This window comes from Pristis pectinata, chromosome 32 (assembly GCF_009764475.1).
Source record: "Pristis pectinata isolate sPriPec2 chromosome 32, sPriPec2.1.pri, whole genome shotgun sequence".
Taxonomy (NCBI): Eukaryota; Metazoa; Chordata; class Chondrichthyes; order Rhinopristiformes; family Pristidae; genus Pristis; species Pristis pectinata.
This window is the reverse complement of record NC_067436.1, coordinates 19,110,284-19,135,976: the sequence shown is the minus strand read 5'-3', so window position 1 is coordinate 19,135,976 and position 25,693 is coordinate 19,110,284. Positions and strand designations below refer to the sequence as shown.

Below are 25,693 nucleotides of genomic sequence, written 5' to 3'. Positions count from 1 at the left end.
CTTTAGTAACAATAAAATGTTTCATTTGCAACTGGCTACAGTATTGATTTAATTATGGGTAGCGTTTGTTCAAAAATACTCAATTGAAAGAATTCAAGGAAGTGCATGCAGAACAATTGATAGTGTATACGATACTATAGAAAATGGATGTTTCTGACATGGAAAAATTGGCTTATGGATAGTTCCCAGGAACAGATCTCTTCAGTATCCCTGAGATGTCTGAAATTTATCTCTATTTTCTTTCAAAAATATTTTGACCATGTTGCAATCAAGTTTTGGCTGTCACATTGCCCTATCAATCTGTAAATCGGGGTTTTAAAACCTTGTTTGCAAGCACCCAGTTCATACTTGATTTTTCATGTTCTTTCTCCTCCCTTCACCTCACTATCCTTTCACCTTCCGTCCCATGCAATGTATGCCTTAACCCTTGCTTTTCTTTATTTTCAATTTTTAATGCATGTGTTTTTTCCTCAAATTTAAAATCAAACTCCTAATTTTTAGATTATGGTAAATATTTTGAACTGCAATTCACAAGTTTCAGCAGCAATCCTGCTAGTATTGCTTTTTCCCCTGTATCAGCTGATTCTACCATAACTTGTAATTAATAATTTTACTTTCAAAGTTTCTCAATGCATCCGTTAACCTGGCAATCATTTACTAGTTAGTTGAGCCAGTTACAAGACCAGTCTTCAATTGCACTGTCGTAAATTAATGTTTGTCACTTCAGCAATCCAGTACATTAAAAACAAAATGTTAATAGGTTTAATAGATTCTTTCACCAGATATCCCCCCCCCCCCCCCCCCCCCCCCCCCCCCCCCCAATTACCTGCCCTTCCACCCCACCTCCCACTCACCTGGAGGCAGTCCATGCACATCTGACCATTACTTGTGAAGGAAGTGTGTGCTAGCAGGTCACTAGACTGCAAGAATATATTAGGAATATGTCTAATCCTTCCATAGAAAATTACACAAGTTTCCTGGAACGCCACTGATAAGAGTGCCCTATTACCATCTAATGCCTATTTTTTAACATTGTCTATTTCATCTCTTCCCACCCCAAACTCACCATCCCAACTCAGAACAGAAACCTGATAGAAATGTCAGTGCTTCCCCAGCTCACTAAGGTGGTCAGTCACAGTTTGAACTTGTGGTCTGTGTGACTCATTTACTCAGTGCATAAAATTCTGAACTGCTGAAGGAGACTGTATTTATTCAAAAGACTTTATTTATATAGAAAGTTGCTTTTGTATTGTACTGAAGAGAAATGTGCAGAGCCAGCATTACAGTTATGAGTAGCAGTTTTGAACATTGGTTTCATTAGGAGGTGTCTAAATGTACCTGTAAATTTTAAATTTAACATTGGATATTTGGGTAATTTGTTCTTTTGCTCCCAGAAGTTGCTTTGTACCTTGAAGTGCAGGCAGCTCTGATACTGTTCCCTAGTCGCCAAGCAAAATGGGATTCTCTAACCTAATGCTGAATTCAAATACTGGACAGAGCAATTATGGGATGAAGGGCCAAGTGTGACAAGGACTTTTTGAGGTTCTAACTGACACTCTTCTTGCAAAGGCCAAGCTCCTTACCTTGGCTTTAAACACTCATTGCTATATTTAGGTCAACTTGGGCATCTTAGGCTTTTAGAGCACATGGTGCTGGCATTGTGGTGATAACTTGCTTGGGAATTCTACAACAGATATGCTGCTATTTGCACTCAGTGGAAGAGTCACAAGATGTTCACACGGACTTGGACTTGCATTTAAATTTGGAAATCACTTCAAGCACAGATGTACACTGATGGGCATTCTACCTTTAAGATTCAAACAAGCTGAGCTGAGTTCAACCACAAGGATATCCAGTTCACTAACAATGTTCATATATTTAGTTTGATCCTAATTATATGTAGATGTTGGATGAGAGGAAGTATCATAAGAATGTGGAGAATTGCCCAAGTACGTCCTGTCTGTAAAATGTGAGGCAAATCCAATCCAGCTCATTAATGCCTTATCACTTTTGATCATTAGCAAAGTGATGGAAGGTATGCCTCTTGGTACTTGCCATCAAACTGCTCACTGGTGAATAGGTTGTATTTTACCTGAATGAATGATGTTCCGACAGCACTTGAAGCTAGATAAGCATGATTTATACTCTCAACCATTTAACCACCAGTTTGAGCACTAGCACACTGTGGTTGCACAGTGTGATCTGCAAAATGCATTGCAATTACTAAAGTTGCTTTGACATCTCCTGAACTTTTATTATCACCACCTAGGAGGACCAGGACAATGGGTGCATGGGAATACTACCCCCATAAAAGCTCCCCTCCAAGTTGCACACCATCCTGACTTGAAAATATATTGTGGTTTCTTCATCTTGGGCTCTTGAGTCCTGGACCTTGCTTACCAATAGTACTGTGGAGTTCACAGCAGTGTAGCGGTTTGTGTAATGCTATTACGGCGCCAGCGACCCAGGTTCAATTCCACCGCTGTCTGTAAGGAGTTTGTACATTCTCCCCGTGTCTGCGTGAGTTTCTTCCGGGTGCTCCGGTTTCCTCCCACGTTCCAAAGACGTACGGGTTAGGAGCTGTGGGCATGCTATGTTGGCGCTGGAAGAGTGGCGACACTTGCAAGCTGCCCGTAGCACATTCTCAATAACGCAAAAAGACGCATTTCACTGTATGTTTTGATGTACATGTGACTAATAAATATCTTAAGAACTGCAGTAGTTCAAGACACCAGCTTTCTGTCATCCTAAAGGCAATGAAGGTGGGCAATTACTGTCTTATTGTGATCCTTTGCTGTGGATTTCTAGCCTTGACCAAGGGCTCTCTAGATATTTATTTCCTGAAAGAGAATTTGAATGTTTTTATACCCAGCCTAAAATGTTAAGCTCTTCTTGGTCAATGCTAGAAAAACCACAGCCAGGACTTGGACAGAAAAGGAAGGACAAATTAGACTCTGCACTGACTGTAGCCTGGGTTTTAGTAACAAGAAAGCTCGGGGGTTACTAAATCCACATCTCTCTGGCAATTTTGGGAAACTGGCATCATTTAACCACAGATTTCCCATTTTTGTAACTTAAATATCCAAGTGTAATAAATATGAACAAAATGGGCAAATGCAGAGTTGAAATGTTTGTGGTACAATTTGGAGTTTTATTGCCCATGGATGCCAAGGGGGTGAGATTAATTGCCTCTTAAACTAAAGCATGGACACTGTGCTGTCCTGAGTGAGAGCAAGAGTAACTGCATTGACATCTAAATATGCTGAAGCTAATCTCCGAACTGTACAATGTTTTTGCTGTTAGCTTTTGAGGAGTGTGCTTTGCAACTAGTATGACTTGCTGCCTGCATGTTTGCTTGCAGATGTGTCAACACCATCCTATAAAGGTGACTGAGATAGTAAACATGAACCACAGCACTTTGCAGAATATGTTCTCTGTGCTATTTGTTTTAACATGGCTTTGACCTGATCCTTGAATGTACTAGTGTAAATTGGTTCAATTTTTTTTAAAACTTTGGTTGCAGTGAACTCAAACAGCCCTCTTTTTAAATCAGACAAATGCGATGTGATGTTTCAAAGTTAGAGTGGCAAGGTGCTAGTCAGTAAAGTGCATTTGAATTAGACACACACTAGAGAGTCTCTGAAAAAACATTTTTTTAGAAATCATTTAACAGAGCAAAAATAAAAACTTGCAAAGTTAATTTTTTTTGTTTATAACATTTCCCGCTTCTGTGAAGCTTTTGTTGAAGCACTTTGGTTCTCCTGTACAATATTATTTCTGTTGAAACCACTCCACAGTGACCCCAGTTTCCCACTGGTATCAAACATCCAGCAGTGCCACAGTGCGGTTACGAAACCCAGTTTTCAAACTTGGTAGTTTAAGATGATCATTGTACCTGTGGTGAAAATATCAGATTTTTGCTTTTGTTGAACAGGTTTGCTATTTGTTTCTTTAGATCTGGCAAAGCAGATATCTTAATAGGTTTCTGAAAAACTTAACAAAATCTCCACAAAATTGTCAGGGATTCATGGAACTGTCATTAAATTTGTAATACAGAATTAAATTGTTTTACCAATCAGATATTTTTCAGTTCCATCTTGGGTATTGGGAGAAGTTGGGGAAAATACAAGGGAATTGAATTTCACTTTGCCCAGGCTTGAACTCACAGCACTGCATTGAAAAAAGAGACTTATGATTTAGAAAATGTATTAAGTATAATTTATTGCCCATGGGGGAAAAACTGTGAAAACACTGGATGTTTGAAATGGAAGTTAAACCTGTTGAAAGTAGAAATTGAATCTGTAAGCATCCATGAAGAGAAAGTCTAGTTAATATTTCGGGTGAGAGTCTTTCATGCAAACTGATGAACACCTGTGGAGATAAAACAGGCTGCAGATGCTGGAATCTGGAGCAAAAAATAAACTGCTGGAAGAACTCAGTGGGTCAAACGATATCTTTGGAGGCAAAGGGATGGTTGATATTTTGGGTCAAGACTGAGAGCATAGATGGAACATAGCTAGTGTGTTGGAAGTGAGGAAGGGCTGAAACAGGCTGGGAGGCATTTGGTGGAAGCAGAGGAGTGGCACTGGGTGATGGTGGAAACAGGTGGGGGAGGGGTGAGTGTTCAGGTGGCTCTTTAATGGATACTGAGGTGCACCTGTGCCTGAAGCAGTAAATACAGCTACCTCACAAATGTTGTGCGTTTGCACAACTTTCAGAATTTGATGACGCTTCTGTTCTATTGGGTGATTTTTTTTTTTCCCCCAAATGAGTGGGTGTGGAGGTGAGGAGTTAGAAGAAATTTAATTTCCACAGTTAACAGTGTGACTAACCTCTTAGCTTGCAAATTCCTTCAACTTTGCTCACAATGTGGAGATCACTTGAATGGTTGTCTGATGATACATTATTGAAGCTAAGAACTCTGTAGATACATAATAGTATGTGTTGCTCTGCAGACTTTTGAGGTAAAGCTAGGAGTCAGACCTAGAGGAGGTGGATCCTGCTTGGAAGGTCATTTCACTCAAAAAAAAAAATTGATTCAGCAAATTAACACTTTTCTATCTTGCACAAGTCCAGGTTCATCTCGGCAGCAATTCAATTCCAAAGGTTGAGAACAGTGACTGCAGAAGTTTCACTTCCAGTATCAACAACCATTTAAACATTTTCTTTTTCAAACAAAAAAGAATTTGTTTAATTATTTAGTCTTTATAATGGCAACAGATGGTGTCTTGTTAAACAGCGAGATACAGTGGACAAAAAAATACATATGGAATGCTGTGCATGTTTATCCAAAGAAGTCTGAGTTCGGCAGTTTTTCATTTTAATTGTGACAGTCCATAGCCCTCCCTTTATTTTACTTGTGCACTTTAACAATTGCTCCCTATAGTTGTCTGTGATCCAAGAAAGTAAACCAATATTTGTGGTGTAGAGTTTTGTAAATTCTGCATGTGCAGCATGTACTGTAGGCTGTTGTGCTCTGCAGGATTTTTTTTTCCCAATAATTGAAATTAAAATTCACATTGGGTACCAACAAGGATGATGTAAAAGACACTAAGTGAGCAAAACCGAACAACGGTGAAGCAAAACCACACTTATTAAATGTACAGGTGTAGAAATATACTGCAAAAGGTGATTGGATTGGTGGAATAAGGAACTTTGTGTGGGTGAAGTGAGTGGTTAGTATCAGGGAAGGTAATGAATGTTATCTTTGGAACTACTGAAATACTCCAATAAAATAAAAAAATGTATTTTCAGCAACTGGGTGTGATTCTCAACAATTCTCAGGGCTAATTAAAATCAATAGGAAGAATAATTGACCATTATAATTTGTGCAACTTTGAGATGATTCTTGTTTGCATCAAGAAGGATCTTTTAATTTATTTTATTAATATTATGCTAACTCTGACATGGCCATTAACCTGGATGTGACTGAGTACAACAGTGCACTCTGAGCTGGTTGTTAACATTGTATAGGTATGACTGTAAATTGCAATCCACTGGTAGGTTTTTAAAGACACGATTATATTGGGATATGCTGTTCCAGTTTCAAGTCGGTCCAAGTATTAGCAGAATTAGTTTTCCAGCAGACTGTTCCAAATTCATGCAGAGTTGTTTAGAAATGTAGTTGGTCTTACATTTTCACATCTACCAATAAAAGAAGGATTTCTATCTAAAACATGCCTCGGTGTTTTACAGTTTGTTGAATGCATTGATTAAAACATTGAGGCTACATGGAAAGTAGAAAAAACTAAGAATTTGAGGCATTAAATCTATCCCTGCTGCAGCTTGTGTAGATCCAGAAACTGGGTGCATCCCTTCACTCTAACCTTCCCAGCCCTAGTGAGAGCTTTCAACATAAAATATAGGAAATTATATTTTGTATCTAAAGTAAGGTGGGAAGATGTTGTACGAAGATCTACCGCCCAAATATCTATATAGGAGATTTTCTAGGATCCCACTTTGTAACCTTAGTGTGATGTTGAAATGACGTTTGTATGACTGAGGCCACTATTAAAGTATATCAAATTGTGCTGATAATTAGTAATGAGTCCAGGTAATGCTCCATTTGTCTTCTGTTTCCTGCCTTCACCTTCCACTAGGTCAACAGCAATACTCTCAAGGTCACCATATGTGACTTTGGGATGTCTGTTAGAATTTTCCACACATGCTGCCTTTTCAGTTTTATTATCCCGAGAATAAGTTGAATTTTTTGGGATAGTAGTACACTTCAAAGTAATTAGCATCTGCATTAATGCTCTGTGAATGCTGTTTGACACAGATAATGACAGCTGAGCCTGATGTGCAGACGTGCAGATCTTGCTTGACATAGACATTTCCTTTTATGGTCACTGGATTGGGATCATAAGCAGGAGTCTTTTATGACATTCTTCCCAGAGGCAAATTGCAGCAACTATGCGTCATCCTGCTTGAGATGAGAAAACTCAACGTGCAATAGGGTTTGGACATTGACTGTTTTTGTTTGCATGTGTTTGTGTGTTAATCTGTTGAGATAAGTTTACAGGATTTAGTGTTGCTTTAATATTCCACTTCAGTGGCACCAAAGTATTACTTAAACAATAGCACCTTTTTATATAAAGAGGCTCAGGCTGGTCATTAAGGAAAATGATGGGAGAAATTTCCTCGATCAGTTGTGAATGTGTAGAATTCTCTTTCCCCAAGAGGGCTGTGGAATTTCAGTTATTGAATATATTCAAGGTAGTGCTGAAGAGTTTTGGAATTGAGGGAAATGGTAATCTTATGGGAAAGTAGATTTTGGTAGTGAATAGCAGAGCAGGTGTGAGGGGTTGTGTGGCTGCGTCTGTTCCTTTTCATGTGTTTTCAATGTCAGGACATCTCAGTTGTTTTCCAAACTGATGTGGCTTCTCCAGTTGTGGAGGCCAGGGTAAGGGCACATGGTTCTTGATCCACCAGAAACAGAATTAAGTCAAAAAAAAATCATTCATGTCCTTGCTTCTCACTTAAAATTCAGAGGAAAATACATTGCCACCTTGTGGAATGAATGAGCATTAAGCTGAAACAATGTTTAAAAAGTAGTTTTTAAGGGAGGTGAAAGTTCTCTGGATTTGGACAATGGGTCAGAAGTGGTGGAACACATGGGTTGGATGTTAAATGTTCTGGTACAACCCTTGATTGCACATTTACTTCATGAACAGAAAAGAGAGTGAAGGCAGCGATGAGTTGAGCCAAGTTGTTACTTAACCTTGTTCTTCTAGGGCAGCATGGTTTTTTAACAAAATTGAGAGAAGGCAGAGGCCCACAGTACAGAAAAGCTGAAGCCTGAAACAATTGGGAGGGAAGAAATTCAAACAAGTTGTAGTTATGTGATGGCAACTTGAGTTTTACAAGTAGACATGAGAATGGGAGGTTGAAAGGAGAAAGGATTTGAGGGAGTTATGGGAAGAATTTGGAGATGAGTGTACAGTTCAGTATTAGATTTAGAACAACAAATTAACTGAACTTCTCTGTTGATCTGATGAGTTGTAGGAAACTCCCATATAGCTTGTAGAATTCCATTGGCAGTTGTGGCCATTAAATTGCTCTGGATGAATCTTTCCCTCACCAGCTAGTACAACAGAGTTATAGTCATACAACACAGGAACAGGCCCTTCGGCCCAATTCGACCATGCTGAACAAGTTGCCTACCTAAGCTAGTCCCTTTTGGCACATATCCCTCTAAGCTTTCCCTATACCTGAACCACGTTAAATTCTTTTTAATTAAAATGTTGCAATTGTTTCCATCTCTACCACTTCCTCTGGCAGCTCACTCCACATGCCCACTGCCCTCTGTGTAGAAGAATTGCCCTTCATGTCCCCTTTAAATTTTTCATCTCTCACCTTAAGTTTATGACCTCTAGCTTTAGACTCCCCTATGCTAGGAAAAAGACTGTAACCATTCACCCTGTCTATGCCCCTCATGATTTTACATACTTCCATAAGGTCACCCCACCCCCCAGCCTCCTATACTCCAAGGAGAAAAACCCAGGCTATCCAATCTCTCCTTATAAGCCCTCCTGTCCCAGTAACATCCTTGTGAATCTTTTCTGCACCGTTTCCAGCTTATTGCCATACTTCACACTGGTCAGCAACCAGAATTGCACAAAATGCTCCCAAGTGTGGCCACATTAATGTCCTGTACAGTTGTATGTTCTTGGGCAAAGCGAGCAGTTGGAGGAGTGCGATCCTGATGGGCAAAGACCACGCTTTATTGCACCTTGTTACTTGGTGACAGTGGAGAAATCTTCCAGGTATCTTGTATCAGGTTTGCAAAAGTGGTGGCCATCTGAGCCAGGATGTTGTGGGCGCAAGCCCACTCACAAAAGTTTAATTGTGAGGACTCTGAGGAACTGCTTTATCATGTAAGCTTTAGATGCGATATGAAGTTGAACCTGCATTTTCCATTTTTTTTAAGATGTCAAAGATGATGTGACGAGAACTATAGAAGACTATGTCACAGCCAACAGTGCCTTAAATGGTCCCTTACGTTCTCTCTTATCCCAAACTAGATACAGAGGCTCTTCAAACTTCCACTTCCTGTATTTTGCTATTGAGTTCAATTTTGGGAAAAAATATCAGTGCTTCAAATGGTGACCCCACATCTGAAATGTCTTTGAACAATGTATTTTGCTTGCAATATACAATCCCTTGTATGGGTGCCTTGTTGTGTGAGTTTCATTCAGTTATTTTGCAATATTTATGATATTGATGTTTGTAGTTACTTCAAACACATTTCTATTGAACTCAAGAGATTGATTTTGTTGATGACTTCTGCCTTTGCATTTACTTCTGCAGAAAACAGTAATGTCCTTAACATCCGATTTGTTTTCTTACCTTAAATCATCCTTGTAACGCAGTTGCTGTAATCGAAAGGTCTTTATTTAAATCATCAGATACAAGACTTGAATCCTTCTATAATCCGTCATTGGTTTGATGTCTGAAAAATGACCAATTTTATTTCGATTCACAGCCAAAACAGATTTCATATTGACCGTATGAAATGTTTCTGATGTTGCATTTCTCAGAGTCCATGAACTCTCCATACTTTACCATTAGTGGTTTTGTTTGGATTATCTTTTGAAATTTGTGATCAGTGTCACTGGTCTGTTGACAGCCATCAATACAAACAAGACATGTTGATTGCACCCGTGTAGATCTGAATCAGAAGTTTGAACTGTGGCCTTGGGTTCCCTACAAATGATTCATGTATTCAATGGACAGGTGCAGTTTTGCACTGTTATCATAGTAATTAAATGAGACGTGGCATTTTTCTCTGTGTCATCTTGTTAAACTATTCTATGTCAGCACACTGGTTTAAGTATTAAGGGTAGATCAGGAAGCATTCTTGTAAATATTGCAGTTGGCAGATTCTGAGCCCTGACGTTGTTTACTCGTGTAACACTAAACCCACGGTGTGATGCACTGGGGGACTGTTTTTCCCTTGTTGTGTCATCCAGAATCAGAAGGGTGGGCTTAAGAAATGAATTAATGCAAATACTTATAAATTACAAGAGTCTGCATTCATACTGTGTCTATCAAATTCCCAAAAAAAACTTTCACAGGCAATATTTCTTTTAAACTGTAGTTTGTGTTCTTGGTCAGGCAAAAACTAATTTGTGCATAAATCACACAAGGAGCAAATCAGTCAAGTTATATTTCTCTTTTGGGATTAGTGATTGTAGGATTAATTTTTGATGGAACACGAGCAGAATTTCCCAACTTCCCTTGGAAAAGTTGATTCCGACATTGTGTTTCATTTCAATGATGGCTCCACTACCAATGCAGTTTTCCTTAGTATTGTGCTGAATTACCAGCATAGATACTCTGGTCCTGGCTTGAAACTTTGAACCAATTCAATTGAGTTATGCCTCGTCCATTCTTTATTCATATTTTGTTTAATTCACTGGTGAATGAGGCTGAGTAAATGTAGTCTGTTAGTGAGATCATTTGACGATAAACTTGAGAAAAAGTTATTGTAAAATAACATTTAAAATTTCTGTATTGGCTACAAATTAGTTAGGTTGTGAATAAAGGCATCAAATCCTTGAGACAATGGATACTTCCATATCACACAAAATTAACAGTTGGTAGTCTATCTTTACCAAAGTATGCTTTATGTATTCCATCACAGGTTGCTGGTTCTGGACACCTCAGCTAGTGCATATGTGAAGTTTTGTTTCTATTGACAGTCCCAATTTATTAACCAAATTCAGATTTGGTTCATTCAAATTTAGGGCATTTAAACTGCAACGTTGACTGCAATTTAAAGCCATGTGGAGTGGAAAAACACCTTGCAGATTTCCAAACCATTTTCTAAAAATTCATTATTTCTCACCAGTGGTTAGAATTGTTGGCACCTGAAGTGTCCCTGAGGTCCTTCCACACATTTAAAAACTGTAGCATTTTGCCATTTGAGCCAACCAGCTGTCCGTTCCCTTTTTTAAACATGTGCTGTAAATGCTTGGATTTATTCATAACTTCAAATCATGTTTTAGGTCCTGAAACTATTAGCCCACATGTATTGTAAAATTAACCAAACCATGCTGAACTTACTGAACTGAGTTTGACTGAAAAATTGGAATTTTTTGGAGATATAAATTTATGGTTAGACTGTGGAACTGAACAAAATCAGTGGAAATGTATTGAAGGCACAGGAGAGGATCATGAGGCAGCCACCTAAATGAGGGCTTCCAGCAATGTTGACTGCACCTGAGGCTTGTTGCTTGTAGACAATTGCCTTGGGGCCTGTTAATCAATTTCTTACCCATCCAATGGATCTTGCATTGACAATGCTTGTTTTAAAATTTTTTGCGTGTTTTCAATCCTTCTGTTGCGTTTCCTTTCCCAAACCCTGAATTTTCAGCTCTTTCCCTCTGACCATTATACTCCATTTCTTGCCTCTTGCACACTCTTGATTTGAATCAGTCCAAAGTTTGGGGAAAGCTTTTATCCCCAGTCATGGATTTCTCTCAGTAAATTCCTGCTTGCCTTTATGTCATTAATACCCTCATGAAAACCTTGCGTCTTCATCTAAGTTTTCACCATCTATCCTGATGTCTCATGTTGTCCTGGTATATTAGCATCATACACCATGGCAACAGGCCCTTCCGCTTGCACTGTTTATGTGAGCTATCAAATTCATATCTACACCAATCCTATTTCCCAACACATGGCACGCAGCCTTCTATGTTGTGGCTAAATTTACTAAGTTCTTGAAAGGCTTGACAAGGTACATGCATGGAGCATGTTTATCTGACTGAGGAGACTTGGACCTGAAGGCACAGTTTGAGAGTAAGGTGGTAACCTGTTTTAAGTCGACAATGAGTAGAAGTTAAAGCTGTACATAAATTCTAGTTATTAAACCATTTCATAAAAATAGTCATCACGAAGAAACTTGCATATAATTTGTAATTTAATTGAAGTTATGACCTTTGGTCACAGATATCTTTGCTCTACTTCTGTGCCAGTTCAATACATATTAAGTCTCCTGTTCAGCCAAAACATTTGCACCCTTTGGCAAGTCAAGTTTAGCTGATGGAAATGCTCGAAGGTGAAGGTTCCTCCTTCTGGAACATTGAGTTCCAGCTACATAAACTGTTTTGTCCAGGCTAATCTTATTTTTGATTGTCTCTCCCTTTTGATTACTGGTCCATCTCCATAAATTCTTTCACGCAATATTCAGGCTCATCAAATTTTGTCGTTCAGTGGAAAACTTTGCTCCTATGTAAACTTGTAGCTTTGTGCTGTAGTCCAACACCTGAATTACTGTTTTATTCAAGAGGGTTGGAGATGTTTATTCAAACATTGAAGACTGTAGTAAAGCAGTACAACTCTAATCCCCACTGTCGAATCAGCGTTATTAAGAATGATGTGCAAGTTTGGGCTTTCTATCCTGGAATGGGAGAGATATCAGGTGCAAGTAAAATGAAGGGAATGCAGAGGATATTTCCAAAATATATTTGGGATGTTCCAGTGAGACATATATTTAGGATTGAACGCTTGGTGCAAACAACTTGATCCTATAGGAAACAGACACTGAAATGGAGAGTTTAAAAACTGTGGATGAACTGAGCCAAAATATTGTCTTTTCTCACCATGTGGAATTTGTTGCCTGATTATGGAGAAAAAAAGATAGGCATGGCTCCCTGTGTTCAGGATACCTTTTGATTTGTCTGTTTTATATCATATATTTAAATCCCTGGTCCCTTATGCCACAAATTTAGTTGTCCATTTTTTGACTCTAAACTTAATTACAAGTGATCTGATGAAATTCCTTTCGACTTTAAGTTGAAGTCATTTTTACCATGAACTGGCCTAATTTACTTTGAAAAAAAGTCAATTCAGACAAGGTCACGTTTGTTCTGTTCCAAATTGTTTTCCTGCAAGTTATAAGAATATTCCACAAGAAATGTATGGCTTATGATATTCAGAGTGTTGTCAATGAGTGAATATATGTCCAGTTATTTTAATATTGCCAGTATTTTGTTTGTTTATTCTACTTTATCCATACTTAAGTTTTGCTGAAAGTTTACAGTTGAGCATAAGTAGTGCTTACGTTCTTTAGAGATTGCATCTCCGGTTAGCTGAGAAACCTTGCAGTTGTTTTAAAGATGAATCATCAGTCTTTTGCAGGCATTTGTAGGGTGATGTGTTTAATATCATTTTCAATAATTTACAGTCATAAACAAGTGTTTTTCTTTTAGGAGAAGCATATAGACCAAGGTAAACCAGTGTTAGTTGGTAGAAGGAGTTGCTTTAGTCCATCGTACACTTGGGGAGGGTTAGGAAATAGGGAGAACCCCAAATAAAAGGAATAATTCAGTTTTATTCATGATCACTTCTGGTTTCCAGACCCCTCATTTTTCTTACTGGCTGAATCAAGCTGGCATATGTACCATGTGTGTTTGTTCATGCGGATCAATATCACTGGGAAAAGTATTGATTTGCTTGGCTATCAGCTAAATTGTTGGAATCCTGACACTACATGTTGCCTGTAGTCTACTCACATATGAATGTAGACATTCCATTTATTAATCCTGCATCATGGTTGGACAGTTTTTGAGGGCTTTTTGCTCATTGTTTTTAAGTAATGGAAGGTAAAAATTTAAGTGTCTTGCATGTGGACCTAAATGAAAATTAATGGTCAGTTGTGATTTCCTTTGCAGTCAAATAGCATGCCAATCCTTGCTATAACATAGAAGGGTCACTGGAGTAAGGTGATCTGCATGTGTTCGATCCTAACCATTCCAGGAAGGACAGAAAAATGAATCATATCAATGTCACCAAAGTACATTGTTGCATTTTTCTGATATGGCTTCCAATTTATTTGATTTGGAAATGGTTAATGAATCTTTTGTCAAGTATACCCATACAGAAACTAGCAATTGTTTTAGTTAGCTAATGTTCTCTCTTGGCATTGTTATATTGACTGGGATCAGCCAAGAACACAGATTTGTCTTAATTCTCTGGGACATCAAGGCCACAGGTGGTTACTTTGACAACAAGCCTGTGATTTTTTTATTTCAATATCTTGGTTTGGTGTTTGAGCCTTTTATGTTTGTTTTGCAGATTTTCGATGATTACTATCATTTTCGGCATCAAGGGGTAGTGAAACGATCATTGAATCAGCACGTTCACCATCACAACAAACTGCAGCGGGCACCCCAGGTATGGCATGGACCAAATTTGGATCACTTCTGTTGTTGTTTCTAATGACCTGTGAATTAGTTTATTGTAAGAGTCTACGTCCCGGGTAAGTGTATGGACTTCAATGCAGCTACACAAATTAGTGAGGATGTAGCAATGTTTCTTCTAATTTCAGTGAAAATATTCAGCAATGCAATCATATTTCTTTATCAATCTTGGGTTGTATCGATATTTGAGAGATGCTGAGTGGTACCAGTGGTTTAACAAATTTAGATACTTGGGAACCCAATGAATAATGAGAAATGATAATTGAGTGACCAGAATATCCCTACCAAGGTATTTTGAGTAAATATGTTTTAGTTTCAACATACATCTGTTTCTGAATCATTTAAATCATGTATAATTGGATTTGCTTGCTCTAATGCTTCCATGATAGTTTCGGTGGTTGTAACTCGTTTGCTATAATTCAGTTCCTATATGTTCAAAAAAATATTAAACAAAAACATTTCAACTGGGAAACTAGCTAAACTGTGTTTCCATTGAATGTGTATGCGCATGAGGTAGATGGTAAAAATCTTTTCCTGTTTTTCAGGATGTGGGCAAGGCCAGGCTTTGTCAACCATATGTAATTGCCCTTACAAGGGTGGTGCTGAGCCACCTTGAACAGCTGCAGCCTTCCTAGGCAAGGTACTCCCACTCTGCTGAAATTAGCAACAGTAAAAGAATGGCATGCATTTCCAAGTCAGGATGGTGTGTGACTTGGAGGAGAACCAGCAAGGGTAGGATGGGGACTGGTGTTATCACACATTTTCACTCTTAAATTGCACCATGTTAATCCTTTGCATTTCATTAGAAATTAGGATAAAACCTCAAACCATAGCTTTATCGTTTATCATACTTCGCCTCGGTGCTCCAAAACACATTTTGTTCAGATGTAATTGAAGGAGTCCAAGATGGCTGAAGTTCTACTTGCACATTTCAGCTGCAGGTATGGCTTTGTGAGCTTGTGAGCTGACAACAATATAGGTGGACTTCGAGCCCTATGTTCTCACTTCAATCCACTTGAGGCCCGGTTGCTTTGAAAGGCTTGGCAATGCAGTGTTTACAACTCCAGGTGTAGAGCTTGTTATTCATATCTTGGATGGATTCTGTTATTCTGTATAGTTGGATTAAGTGACTGTTGGAAGAATTTCTTTGAACCAGCTATGCCCTAATGGCATTCAGAACACAATGAATAATGCTGTCAGTGGGTTAGGAGTAACTGACACAAAGACTTGTAACGTACCATTTGCTTAGATTAATGATGTGTGGTTAAATCTTTTATCCATTTCAAAATTGAAATGTGTCTCATTGCATTGTTTTCTTGACAATGCTCTGCATGAGAGGTGATGATTCTTTGAAGCTTTCAGTATCTTAAACTGGAATAATGGTACGTGATTTGGAAGCTGATGCAAATATGCCTTTTTGCCTCTTCCCTCGCCACCTTCCAGGAACCCAGATGCTGTATAGTGAAGCAGCAATTCACTTGCACTTTTTCCAGTTGATCGCATTTGGTGATCATGAGGTGATTTACTCAACATTGGAGAAAGCAAATGTAGATTGGCTGACCATTTTGCAAAATGCCCAAATGTCCAGTCGCCTGTCACTTTAATTCCCCACTACACAATCACTGTCTGTCTTTGGTCTGTGAACTGAAATTATTGAACTCTGAGTCCTGAGGACTGAAGTGCCCAGTCAAAAGAGGAGGTCCTGTTCCTTAAGTTTATGTCGGCCTTTATAGGAACAATACAGGAAGGCAGAGTGGGATAGAGACTGGCAACTGGAAGCTTGCAAACTGAATAGCAGTATTCTGCAAATTGGTCACTCAGCCAGTGTTTGGCTCATCAAATGTAGAGGAGATCACATTGTGAGTACCAAATTCAATAAAGCAAAATGGAAGTGCAAGTAAAGGAGCTTCCCCTCCAAGGACTGTTTCAGTCTCTGGATGGTGGGAAGGGAAGAGGTAAAAGGGCAGGTGTTACACTTGCTGTGGTTGCATGCATTTCCACTATTGCATTTTTAATGAAGGTCATCAACTTAATTCTGTTTCTCTCTCCATTGACATTGCCTGACCTGCTGGGTACTTCACGGCATTTTGTTTTTATTTCAGATTTCCAGGTTGTCAACTGTTTTTTCTCTCTCCACATATGCTGTGTTATCTGCTGAGAATGTCTACCATTTTCTGTTTTCACTGCCAGGTTCCATTCTCATTCTTCAGTGGGTGAACTGATTTCTACAGGCACAGCAGTTGGGTGCTACCACTGTTGATGTTCGGTTCAGGAGACATTATAGGAAAAGCACTACTGCTTACCTTGCTGCACAGTGTGCATGTGGAATTTGTGAGAAGAGGGTTGAGTTTGGCTATGACACATTCTGTGTCAGATTAGGCTGTGTCACCACTTCTGAATAATTGCTACTTGGTGAAGCTGGCCCTTGGAACTGTAAACCAAGAGAGGTGGTGATTTCAGGTCTCCTAAATATTTGCTGTTTTCCTTTCCTGGGAAACTATGCCCTTCAGTATTTAGCAGTAATTGATTTTGCATCCCCATGCAATTAGATGGTGAGGTAAATAAATCATTCAAGGAAACAAGAGAGGGATGGGTTGAATTTGAAGCACAAAGGCAGTAGATTTATTTCCTTGTTAGCATACCAGCAGGATGCAGCTGGCAGAGGCAAACAATGCACACCAAACAGTCGACCTGAGATTTGCATGCAAAAAGAGCAAGGCTTGCCTTTGCTTTGTTGTTAATCCACCGTTTGTCTGCTGATAAATGTGAAAGCGGAGTATGTTCATTATGTTTTGTCATTTGCAGTCTTTTCATCATTGTGTATTCCCTTTTTAATTAAAATAAACAGATTAGTAAAACCAGCTGTGAACCAGATTAAGTATGCTGATTTTAGTCAGGCTAAAATAGGGACCCTGAGTGAAAGTGTCGGAGTGCAAACAATTCCCGCAGAGGTTGTGTCGTGAGACATGTTGAGAATATTTTCATGGTGGATGGGGTAAAATGAAGTTATTAGTGATTCTCATAATTGATGGATTACCATGTGCATGCAACTCAATGCTCTTTCCAAATAAACACACATGTGCCCTGTAATCTAAAAGCATTAACACTCGTTAATAAGCATATTAAAAACATTTAAATAACTGAAAGTGATTAGCTAACAGACTACTGTTAAATGCACTGAAATTTATAAGCAGTGATCTGTTTTGAAATCACAAGGCACAAATGAGTAAACAAAGACTGACAGTGGGGAGCCAGTTATTGTCTGTATCAGTGTGGTGTTACAAAGAAGATGATTGTTTGAGGGGGCCTGGGACCTAATGACTTCACTAATCTGCAAATAGTCAATCAGCGGATAACTGGAGTGAGTGTATTTGAAAACTTGGAGTTTAGATTGATTTCTAATTGCCATAATTTGAATTTGAGCGTCTTGAAGCAAGCACCTGCAGGTTTTCCACTTGCAGTGATTAGATGCACTTTGGGTGAGTTGGTAGGCATGGGTTCCTTGCATCCACTTCTACAAGGCTGCACCCAAGGGCAGAGTGAGGAATGGCTCAGGACTCTGGAGGTCTTCCATCCTGTTCCCACAGCGGGGAGAAGGCTGCAGCTCACCCTTCTGTCTGGTCTCATGACCTCCTTTCACTCATTATTGGACCAACTCCTTATAACCCCAACAGTTACCTTCACCATAAACTGGCCAGTTTAGTAGATCAGTACGAATTTCCAGAACAAGTGATCCTACGCATATGCCTTAATCTGCTATGTGCTTGAAGTTCAGCAGCAGGTGGGTATGAAGTGTTGAGGTTCTATAAGTAGCATTTGAAACCTAAACCAATGCTGCATTTTCTTCCAAACAGCTGGTTGCTGTTGGAAGAAGGTATTAGGACAAATGTTGGCTGCCATAATGTGTACGTAATGAAAAAAAACAGAGATTTTGGGTGTCAGTCAGACCACCAATAAGTTTTGACATGAACTACAGTTCCTTTGCCAAGATGGGCCTTCCATGGCTGCCTGCTATTTCAAATCAAGACCTCACCTTTGCTACCTCAGATGATCATGAAGCATTTAAGGACCTGCCATAAAGTTTATGCCGTGGGAAAATGACACATGGTCAGTGAACAGGTGTTTTGCATCTTTTTACAGACACTATTCAAACTTATCTGTTCTTGTTGAGAATTAATCTCTTGTCTGTTTGTGTCAGAAAAACAATGATAGAAGCTAACTGCTTTATTCATTTAATAAAGCCAAGTTTGCATTCTAACTTGGCTGGGAAGGACATGGAGGAGACTCTTCTGTCTTCGATGGAAATGTTTTTATTTTGACTGCAGAATGCAGTCAGCAGTGAGACAGGCCATTCATTGCGGTGCTTGCAGTTTTCTCCAACAATTGGTCTTTTGTTATTTATTCATGCTGATTAGATTTCTTTGTAGACTTAATCTTCACTGCCAGTACCAAAATAAAATTATTTATCAAGTAATACTTCAACGGTAGAAGCCCATAATGGGTTTACAAAGCTTACTAGACTCGTGATCAGTTGGAAATGATAAAGGGAAAAGAACAGACTCTGAAAGCAGACAATGCCGTCTGTCAAAACAAAAAAAGAACAGTCTGTTTCAAGGTGAACTCTTAAACCTTCCTATGGGAATGTGGACAGCAAGAAGGGTAGTTGGGCAGGAAAAGTTGGTGGGACTCCATCTGGTGAGGATGAGTTAGATCTGTGTAACCAGGAGGGATCATGAATCTGTTTCCCAACAGTGTCACGTTTATTGAAAAGAAATTCAAAATTGTTAACATCACACAAGTGGTCAACCAGTTGTGGACTTTTAATGCTGCAATGTGTATAACTTTCCATTGTGTACCAGGTGTAGCATTTCTCCATTCTGAAATAGTGTTGTTATTTACTAGCTACTGTCCTGAAGATCAACTTCAAGTCAAATCTGGACCTAGGACAGAACAGAGTCCATTATTAGAGTTGCAGGTGAGAGTGGCCGCAAGATACAATGGACCCTAATGCCAGAGTGTGATTGGAAAGTAGGAAGCATAGCACAGGAGTAAGTAATAGCAAGCAGGGTTTGGCCCAGGTAATTATGAGACTCAAGCTAATTTTGTTCTTCAAAAAGGTACAGGATAAGTTGAAAGTTCTCCTGCATTTATATATTTTGGCTGAATCAATGAAATGTTAAATAAGTGGATACCATTTCTTTTGCACCAATGGAATGGAGCTTGTGCATTCGGTTCACAGTCCTGTTTCATCTCCCTACACCATGCTCGATAACTGCTACACATGACTAGAATCAAAAGATAAGAGACCTAGTCCAATATACCACATCATCCACTGCTTTCCAGATTTAGGGACCAATGCTGGAACTTTTATTTTTCATACACTTTAATATCAATTTACAGTGCATACCATTAAAAAAAATTGAATCAGTGGAAAATGAAACTTCTATCTGTTGTAAGCTTAAATGTGCATGGACTATGAGATCAAACTGTGAAGCTTTAAATGTAATTGTGGTAAAAGAAAAATGATGTATTTAGCTTTTATTAATAGCTGACATTCTATCTGAGTGATTCTAAGTTAACCTGGCTCTCTCCATCAGTTTTTCAGCCCACGTCTTCAAATTTAATTTTATTACTGCTTTTGTGGACCTAATAAATATATTATAGATATTAAATGAAGTTCTCTATAACAAGGGGAGGAATATTTCCAGAGGTAAAATTTTTGGTTTGTAGACTTGCAGCTCCTGTCTCAATCCAGAAAGACGTATAAATTTCCTTTCCTAAAAAGTGCTCTGTATTAGTGCATGGCCTGATCTCTCTCAGGCTTTTACTGTAACTAAAACATTCAGGTTTTTATTTCTCAAAATTGCTGAGACCATCATTCAAACCAGCTGATTATCCAGTTCCATGTCGGTCCACTTTCCCTCTTATCCCTTCCCTTCAGGTTGATATCAGACCCTCCAGGTAGCTGATGTTTGGCAGTTTTACATTTGGGTTGAGGGAGACCTATGTTCTGATAACAGCATCAACAGCACATCATTTTCCACTGAAGGTGGGAGGAGGAGTGAAAGATTTACTTTTTGTGCTGGGACTTCAAGTGATAGAGTCTCTGTAATAACCTCTTCAGTAATTTGTCATCTGAATAATGTTTTATTTTATATATTCATTCAAGAGATTTGGTCTTTGCAGATTGAGTCAGCATTTAATTGCCCATCCCAAGTTGCCTTTGAGAAGGTGGTGGTGAGTTGCCGCCTTGAACTGCTGCAGTCCTTGAGGTGCAAGTATACCCGCAATGTTTTTAGGGAATCATTTCCAGGGTTTTGACCCATTGATGGTGAGGAACAGCGATTTATTTCCCAGTCAGGATGGTGTGTGGCTTGGAGGGCAACTTCTAGGTAGTGGCATTACATGTGACTAGATGGCTTCTGAACAAACCTGATAACTTCATTGTTTGAGTAGGAGTGAAAAACTTACGGTTCAGTGTTTATGCAATTATTTATCGAAGGAAACCTGCACATGGTAGAAATCTTTTAAGAAAAAATAATTGCTTCAGGTGAGACAGTTAATGTTTTGGGTTGATCTTTCATCAGAAAAAACAGATGAAATATTGCAAGTTACAGAAGAGGAGGAATGGTGGAGAGTGCAAGGGGAACATCTGCAGGAATGACACAAGTAGCTGTCTCTCCTGTTTTCTTTCTATTTGCATCTCCTTCAGATAGGTCAGCTTTGATCAACAAGCCTTCATCCCTTCTCAGCCACCCCATTACCTCTAATCCAGTTGCTGGTCTCCACTCTATCACACATTCCCTTTGTTCATGTCACTCCCTCCCCTTCTCTATAACTTAATTATTTCTAAATCTTTCTACTTCTGATACATCATCGCCCTGAAACATTAACTGATTTCCTTTCCATGGTTGCTGCTTGACCGCTGTTTATTTTCAGCATTTTCTAGTTTAATTAAAATGTATTTATCTTGTATTTGTTCATCGATTTATAACATTGGCCTAAGAAACACGAGGAAGGCGGACAGCAAGACATGCTCAAATCCAAAAGAAGAGTTTGGTACAGAATTGTTGAGAAATTCAAGCAATGGTTAAAGGAGAAAACTGGTGCAGAAAACTTTCAAGCCAAAAATTCCACCAGCCAGCCCATACTTGTCTAATTTAGAAAATATGATTTGGGTGACGTGTAGAGCTGTGGGTCTTCTGCTGACTTGTGTTAGGAAGGTGGCTATTGTGAATTTGAAAATTATTTCTCATTTTGGAAGAGCAGTGAAGATATTCTCCTTGGTACGCAAATGTTCGCTAGCAATGTTACAGTAGCCCATCTTCCTTGTGTTAGACTCTAAAGAGATCGACATGGAACTGTTCACAAGTGGAGTACATGCCATCAGGATGATGCCATCTGTGGCTGGGTGGCAGCTGTGAATTGACCTGATGTTGGGCGGACAAACTGCTTAATAGATTGGATCTTATGCACCACAATGCTTGCATAATTTCCATTGAACGTAGCTCACCATCTTAAATTCAGGCTTATCTCAGAATAGACTTTTTAAACATGCAGCAACTTGGTCAGAGCTCTTGGTCAGCATAGTAAGTTGTGTAAATAGCCAATTTTAAATGACTTGTAATAATAAAGGATCAAATGAGTGTTGCTTCTTGTCCTCAGTTTGATTGTCGATGTATTTTATTAAGAAATGAATTTTGAAGCTAAGTGTCAGGAGGGCTCAAGTACTGATAAATTGAAACACTCTTTCAATTCGGAGGTCTTGGTTATGGGTCTGTGAGCTTATTGGTTTGTCTTTCTAGTTCTGCTAGTTGCAGTTTATCTCATGTGACCAAAGTTATTCCTCCAGTTAGAATAAATGCCTAAATGTGTAGTAATCTTGAAAGGAAGTATGAAAGGCTGAGTTTCCATTAAGCCAAATAGTTTTGAACCATTTTGTATCTCAAAAACAAAGGCAATATTTGTAAACTTTTCAAATATAGGTGGAGTTCGTTGAACAGAATCCAAAATCCACCACCTTTTCCTTCCCATTCAATTTGTGCACCAGATGTTTTTTTAAATCCAGCTAAACAATTGCTTATTTGCGATGTCCTTTAGAGATGAATAGTTTACTGGATTGATTTTCTGAAAGCTGCTATTTTATCTTTGTAAACAGGTCAAATGGCTGGAACAGCAAGTAGTAAAAAGAAGAACAAAGCGGGATATTTACACAGAACCAAATGACCCCAAGTTTTCACTGCAGTGGTACCTGGTAAGCAGTAATCTGTGTACTGGACTAAACCAATGTGCTAGAATGGAGGTGCAGAACTTCCTCCTGCCCCGCAAGGAAGGAGCACAGCAAATCAAGCTTAAATATGAAAGAAGAGTTTTGTACAGAATGTTAAGAAATTCAAGGAATGGTTAAGGAGAAAACGAAGAGGCAGCAAACGTTTGAACCCAAAATTCCACCAACCGGCCCATACTTGTCTAATTTAGAAAACATGATTTGGATTCGACATAGAGCTGTGGGTCTTCTGCTGACTTGGGTTAGTAAGGTGGCCATTGTGAATTCGAAAGTGTTTTGCCATATTAGACAAGCAGTGAAGATATTCTGCTTGAGCCACAAATGTTCGCTAGCAGTGCTACAGTGGCCTATCTTCCTTGGGTTAGACTTTTGGATCACTGTTGTGGAGAGCTTCCAGGTCAAGGAATATCAGTGTTAAAAGGAAAATTAGACTTAAAAAGTTTGAGAATAGAAGTTGTGGAGCAAGTTCAAAGGCAAGGATATTATGGCAAAAAATGCAGATGAGCTTGAAAAAATTATTTTAAGTGTTGAGGAAAGGTTGGTTTGATGTGTGAAGTAAATTGCAGCTTCAACCCTCAATCCTGTCTTCAGAGGTTACTAGAAAAGTGATTTTAATTTTAATCATTCCAGTGACTAATGTTAACATTTGAAAGAGAATGTAAAAACTGCTTCATTCAAATGGTTGTGAAATTCTTCTTGCAGCACCTCTCCCACCTCAGAATGAAGTATGTGAGGGTGACGTGGCACTGGGGAGCAATTGAAAATTGTAGAACTGGCATTGACAGATGGGTAGGGGCACGAAGCTGGGGAAGGACTGCAAGAAGGTAACTTGACGGAAGCTGGGAACAGGCGATCGACTCGGTTCCTGCCAGCAATCCCAATAAGTGAATAAATTGGCTTTGTTACGGAGCAGCCACGTTGTAATTAAATGGCTGTGCTGGCTTGAAGGGCTGGATGGACTGCTGCTATGTTCCCGATAATGGAATATGAAGTAGCAGACCACTTGTAGCTCTCCTGAGCATTACATTTCTGTCCTACGTTGATCCCTTTTGTGAGCTTTGAAGTTTTCATTCATCCCACCCCTGCCACGCACACCTGCATGACACATGACACTCTCTCTCTCTTCAAAAATTTAACCATCTTATCTTTGCTCATAAGTAATTTTTGATGTCCATCATTTGTCAGTTTACAACCCCGGCCCCTGAATCTTACCACATTAATGAGTATTTTACAGAGTTCAGTAAACCTTGACCTTGTAAATAGTTTTCCAGTTCACAGACCCAGCAGGAGTGCAATCGATGACGACTGGTGTCATTTTTTTTAAAAAGCTTCCATTGGTCTGTTTTGTGCATAGTATGTAAGGTCAGCTCCTTGCCAGTTCAGAGATGCAACACAACGTGGTCTTAAAAAACACTTTCAAGACCAAACCTCTGCTGCCATTGGTTCCCCATTGTCTTATTTTTCTTTTTGGATTGGCTTTGACCTATTTGGTTTTGAAGTTCAATGTGTTCATTGTTTGCCATTGAAGTACACCACCTGCACGAGGTGCTCTTGCTAACAGATATGCAACATTTCTCTAGTAATGTATCCAGGAAGCTGTTGGTCAAGTTTCTAGTGCTCCACTAAGGAAGCAATAAACCTTGAGTGCTCTGTGTGGAATTTGTGTTGGATAAAGTTAGTGTAGATAATAAAGTAGTAAGTGAAATTTAGATAACGCGGCGCGCTTGGTGCTGGACCAGCAGATTTTCTGGATTATTGGATATTACTCCCCTTAATTCCGAAGCACACTTTATTTCACTTTTTTCACGTTATACAATAAATGAATTTTCCAATGGACCTCATGAGTTAAAGTGGAGTGGTAAATAGCCAAGCTCTTCCAGACCTTGGGTCTGGCAGCAAACCAACCCAGATTCCTGTTACCTGGAGTTCCAGAGCCCAGCCACAACTCCAGCTGCATACTGGCCCACAGTCTGGGTCCTGGCTGCACTCGAAACCCCCAGCTCTGTCTACACACCCTGGATTTCCAGTTTGTATGCCACACTAATGAATGAGCCACATCTCAGCTCATCAAGACTTCTGAACAATCGGATGCCAGAGTATTGGTGTTTTACTGTACTATGCTGAAGTAGTTACACTGGTGCTAAATCTTCAACTGCTAAGGAACTTTTCAAAGGAGTCTGAAGACGCAACAAGAAATCGGAGCATAGTTATTGAAATGGCAAAGCTAAGGCAAAAAGGCTTCATTTATTTTGTGCACAATCAAAACTGATGGTAAAGCTTTGTATTGTTCTGTGTTTTAATTAGCATAATTCAAATCATCGGGACCTAAATGTGCAAGACGCCTGGAAGCAAGGTTATACAGGGAAGGGTGTGGTAGTCTCCATCCTGGATGATGGAATTGAGAAGAATCACCCAGATTTAGAAGATAATTATGTAAGTAGATGTATTAAATTCTCAATGCAGCATGATTCCAATGCGCTTAAGAAGGAATGCAACAACTGGATTCCTGGTTTGCGGGAAAAAGCATTGCCTAATGTTCCCTAAATGTTGCCTAAAGTTCCCTAATGTTGCCTAAAGGGGAAAAGTACAAGCATTTCCAACATAAAAACTGAGCTTCACTTGTTGAGCATAAACCAATGAATAGTTCAGTCATGTACAATATCTCTAATGCAACAAAAAATAATCCAAAGTTCATACTTTTTCTCATAGTCTCTTACAAGATGGGCCATTTGGCACACTGTCTGAACAGGCTCTGAGCAATCCCATTTCCCAGCACACTTCCCTGCAACCTGTTCTCTTTTACATGCCCTTCAACTTGCTGGCTCGCATACATTAGGGGTAATTTGCAGTAACTAATTAACCAACTTAATACAGCTCAAGGGCAGAGCACATCAGAGTCGTACAAAAACGTGGAGAAAATTCAGTTTCTTTCATCCCCACAGAGGCAAATATTCCACTATTAAAATTGATGTCTAATTTCGTATTGAAGACAGTGGATTTAAATATCAGATTAGTTGAATGAAAATATTCTCCACCCACCACCACCCCCCCCCCCCCCAAACTCTGATTTACCTCTCCCCTTTCGCGAAGAGATCTAGTGGCATTATTGATTGCCAGACCTAGGGAGGAGTTGTGCAATTGACATACAAGTCCAAGCGAGTACCTCCCAAAAATTTCATCTCATTTGATCTCGCTGATA

The 25,693-nt window shown here is 39.2% G+C and overlaps 1 protein-coding gene across 1 annotated transcript in view; it reads left to right on the top strand.

Annotated features, from left to right (window-relative positions):
* The window catches only part of LOC127585267 (furin-like), a 100,931-nt gene that overhangs the window by 41,201 nt on the left and 34,037 nt on the right, over positions 1 to 25,693 (top strand). The window contains exons 2-4 of the mRNA XM_052042596.1: positions 14,083 to 14,181; positions 22,366 to 22,461; positions 24,799 to 24,927. Coding sequence (XP_051898556.1) covers positions 14,083 to 14,181; positions 22,366 to 22,461; positions 24,799 to 24,927 — 324 coding nt within the window. The remainder of the gene's footprint in view (positions 1 to 14,082; positions 14,182 to 22,365; positions 22,462 to 24,798; positions 24,928 to 25,693) is intronic.